The 4,478-nt window shown below is 41.5% G+C and overlaps 1 protein-coding gene across 1 annotated transcript; it reads right to left on the reverse strand.

Moving 5' to 3' along the window:
• Positions 1-2,443: 2,443 nt before the first annotated feature.
• On the reverse strand, positions 2,444-4,268 carry rps16 (ribosomal protein S16). The gene is made up of 6 exons (XM_069711056.1): positions 4,211-4,268; positions 4,067-4,118; positions 3,604-3,705; positions 3,274-3,370; positions 3,122-3,169; positions 2,444-2,630 (listed from the first exon to the last, which is right to left on the reverse strand). Exons 2-6 carry the CDS (start codon positions 4,112-4,114, stop codon positions 2,485-2,487), a joined length of 441 nt encoding a protein of 146 aa, XP_069567157.1. The 5' UTR covers positions 4,115-4,118; positions 4,211-4,268; the 3' UTR covers positions 2,444-2,484.
• Positions 4,269-4,478: the final 210 nt, after the last annotated feature.

A 4,478-nucleotide genomic window follows, 5' to 3' on the forward strand; every position in this document is an offset into this window, starting at 1 on the left:
GCACTTTCGTATGCTAATATGCCATTAATGTGTGGTAATGAGTTTCTCACTTACTAATAAACAACCAGCAAACCAGTGTCATCTGTTAAGAATCTTAAAAAGGTTAGTAATTCAAGGTTTTTGATCTCCCAACTCTGCAGCTGACAATATCAATTAAAATTGAATAAATGGATTGCTTCTATCGAGCATTAGTCAATTATTTATTAACCCTTAATAAAGCCTTGTACTTCTATTCATGCCCTTACGCTGAAGTTCAGGTTTTATTGCTGTGTCATTTAATTTACTGTAGAAAAAGCAGTTTTCCTATTATAACAGCTTATTTTTTCCATTCGCTGCTTCCTTAAGTTGTGATTTACAGTACACACACACACACATTATTGTGCTGCAGTCTGGAAGCCATCAGAGAGAAAACAGACACGATCATCTGTTCTGCCGGTTCTTTTTGTGCTCCTTCCACCTCCATTTCCCTGCAGCCCGCTGCATTATCCACATTAGTTTCCTCTCAGGCCTTATTCCTTGCTGCAGACAACACAGCCACTTCCACAGGTGCAGAATGTCCCCGATGCAGCATTATGGCCTTTAAGGGTGAGGCGGCCGGCAGAGGCAGAAAATAAACAGTAGTAAACAACAGTAGCAGTGGGGGAGTGGGCTTCCCTGCTGTGTTGATTATTGGAGGGCTGTAAACAGGCCTGATCCCCTCCCGGGAGCACACGGAGCGGGAACGGCTGCTGCGGGCTGCCCACAGAGAGGCCAACAACATCTGGGCCTCAGCTCACCTCATCACACTCCCGTTGTTGTTGTGGTGGTGGTGGTGGTGTGTGTGTGTGTGTGTGTGTGTGTGTGTGTGTGTGTGTGTCAGCTCTGGCAGGGAGAAACAGATAGCAGTAACAAGCAATCAGCAGAAAGTGAGGAAAGAATGCAGCAATTCTATGCAGAAATGTTCCTCTGGACATCATCTGGTGACATCATGAAAGACGCTGTTCCTCTGGCGGAAGGTAATAAGTGCAAATCATCTGTGCAAGGTGTTCTTAAAATCTGTAACAAGGAAAAATACAATGAAGCCACCAACCAGAATAATGAACTGTGAATTTTTTTTGGCACAGTGAGGCTGGTTTCATTATACACCATCCATCAAATCAGCAGTGGGACACACTGGGTGCTCACAATATCTCATTTTAAATAGAAAACCAGAATGGGCCTGGAACAATAGTCAACCTATGCATTAGTATTTATTTGAACAATAGGAGGGCAATAAAAGCAAATTCAGCTCGGGTACATCGCTACGCTTTGCAAATCAGTCCAAGACAGGAGATTTACGTGCCTTTATCGTGACAAAAACATGGAATCTTTTATTTATATCCAGCGATAATGTGTCTGTAGGTCTATAAGACTCTGTGAAATGGCAGCAGGCCAACTGAACATCTTTTCTCATAGCTGCTGTTGTGGGAAAATATGTAGCGCTCTTTTCACTGTCTTATAGCGCCCTCTGCTGGTTGATCGTTGCAATCATACAAGCATAAATTGGAGTAAATTAATAGAAGGTAAAAAAATAAAAACATCTCAAAAACTAAACTAAATATAAAATACTTTGTGTTTCATAATGCAGCTAAAATATATTTAGAGTGAATGTTGCACAGGGGAAAAATTAATACAAAGAAATTCCTCAATTATTGATCACACTGAAAAGTACCCACTGCACGTTAAATCGGCATTCTTGACACAAGACAGTCAGAAAAACAGGTGTAATTAATAGATTGAAATCTGAATTCAACTTATCAGCTTCAGTTTCAGGATCTTGGTGGTGTGACCGCTCTGTCATACCGTCAGGGCTCATGGACACACTTCATTAACAAGAGTTGTCATTAAATGTTTTGAGGAACACCTTCTGCAAAGAAAGACCTATATGATAATCAATTCTTACATTTGCAAACTATTACTACTTTAAAAGTCCATAATTAAGTGAAATTTCTAATGAAAACGGCAAACATCTAAATCGGTTTCTCTTCCTTGTGCACAATGTAGAAAAAGTGTGCGCAATATTATGGGAATTGTATAGCTATTTTTGTTATGCATGGTCATACGAGGAAACTAATTTGCAGATAGTTCTGCAGGATTAGCTCATATAAACAAACCTTCACTATTTCTCGTCCTCATCGGGAGGTCAATGTTAAATTCAGCCACATTACAGCTGCCTTGGACTCATTTCAGCAGAAGGGGATGTTGCTGCTCGTGTTCTTTCTCTGTAACTGACAGTCTGCTTACTTACATTATTTTCCACTCATTAAATACACTTGAGCTCGTGAGAAACACAAAGTGGACTGTTGGCGCCTAGCAACCGAAACAAATATGCAATTTACCATCAATCACGCCTGTGAGATGTACTAGGGGAGTAGAGCAAATGAATAAATAATACAAAATTTAAAAAAAAGTCACCAGATTAAAGTTCTTTGTTCCTACAATTTATTATGAAAATGTACATAGGATTTAACGGTAGGACTTCTGGTAGCGGGCACGTGCTCCAGGTCCACCGAACTTCTTGGACTCGCAGCGACGTGGGTCGGCAACCAGCAGGGTCCTATCGTACTGGATCAGGATGTCCTTGATCTCCTTCTTGGAGGCCTCATCCACATCTGGAGGAGGACGGGGAAAAACGTGGGTTATTCTGAACTTGTTTTTCGTTTACAATTTTACAAGTTAACACACGTCCAAAGAGTTTCGTTCTATACTAAAAAATACATTACGAATTTACTGACGTTATCCACGGAAATGTCAAATTGGTAGTTTTTAAATGGGAGCTCCAAGACAACTCATTTACGCCATACAAGTCTTTCTATTGATATTTAATTTTGACGAATGTCCGTGAACACAAACTAATCACTGTACCGACATTTTGTTGAACTGCTCTGACGTGACATCATCACCCCTGAATCCAGCACGTACATTTTACAACATTTCTTATATTTTATTTCTGAAAAGCTTTGAGACTCAGTGTGTTTCGATAACTTATTATTGTCCAGTACTGGGTTGCAGTTTGACATTTTATGGCCCCACGAGGTCATAAAGATCACATGGAGGGATTTTTGTTTTGTTTTTTTTTAACACCAAAACTTCCAATACTTACACTTCTGGTAGTAGGCGACCAGGGCTTTTGAGATGGACTGGCGGATAGCTGAAACACACAAAAATTAAGATGAATGGAGCACTTTTTTTATTATTATTATTATTATTTAAAAAGCATCAGATGAAGAAAGAGTAAATAAATCTTCTGCTCACCGTAGATCTGTGCGACGTGTCCGCCTCCCTTCACTCTGACTCGGATGTCAACACCAGCAAAACGCTCCTTGCCGAGCAGCAGCACCGGCTCCAGGAGCTAGAAAGAAAGAAAACACTCTATTTAAACCAAACAATTATGTAGAAAACAACAACAACAACAACAACAACTCGTGCTCGGTGTCCTTAAAAGTGTTTAATGACACACAGCCACGTTTGTTGGAAGTGGTTTCAAACGTGTCATCCAGAATCCGCTGCAGATGTTCCGGGCACGGCCCAGATGTGCACCAGGCCCGGCCCAGATGTGCACCAGGCCCGTCGACCGGGACTCACCTTGTACTGGAGGGTGGCCGGCTCCACCATCTCCAGGGGTCGGCCGTTCACCTTGATCAGGCCATTCCCCCTCTTGCAGTGGGCAACTGCTGTGGCGGTTTTCTATGATAGAAACAAAACAAAACAAAAAAAATCCCAATTAAATAAAAACCACCTGATAGATAATAGTTAACGATATATTAAAGCTTACTAATATATACACAAAGTAAACTCGAGCTAACACCGACTAGCGGCTAACCTTAGCATCGGTCTCGCAAAACCACAGCGATCAGGTGTTGACAGCTAATTTCAACTTCACACGCAAATAATCCAAAACCACTTTTATAACCTCGTAACAAATAAAAGTTTAATTACTGGTTTATAGTCGGTGCGCATTCACCGATCTCCCACCGATTAGCTAGTTCAGCTAATGTCCGGTAGCCCGCAACGCCACACGTGGGTTAAAGACGATATATTTACTTACTTTACGTCCAAAGACCTGGACAGACTGGAGAGGACCTTTAGCTGGCATGATTCTGGAACACACAGAGAACAACGCTTTTGTTAGAAACCACTGAATAAGTCTTAATTTTGTTCCTATTTATGTGGCACAGCACGGAGAGCATACCGTCTGCAGCTAGGGGTGCCGTACGAAGAGACCGACGGGGTTTCACAAGCCGAACATCAGGGGCTGCTGCACGACAATTTAAGCTGCTTTTTTTGGGGGGGGGGGCTTTGCGACAGTTGGTCTTGCTCGACCTCCATTTTACGTTTTTTTTCCCCAAAGTCAGGATGGGATTTTGGGGCAGGTAGAGGTGTTTTTTTTTTTTTTTTATGTTTATTATGCCATTATGGCATATAATTGGACATTATGCGCTTTAGAGCAGCTTCAATAT

The sequence above is a fragment of the Brachyistius frenatus genome, unplaced genomic scaffold, assembly GCF_029030835.1.
Source record: "Brachyistius frenatus isolate BFR_SWC_R1_liver_20210118 unplaced genomic scaffold, ASM2903083v1 Contig_96, whole genome shotgun sequence".
NCBI classification, from domain to species: domain Eukaryota; kingdom Metazoa; phylum Chordata; class Actinopteri; family Embiotocidae; genus Brachyistius; species Brachyistius frenatus.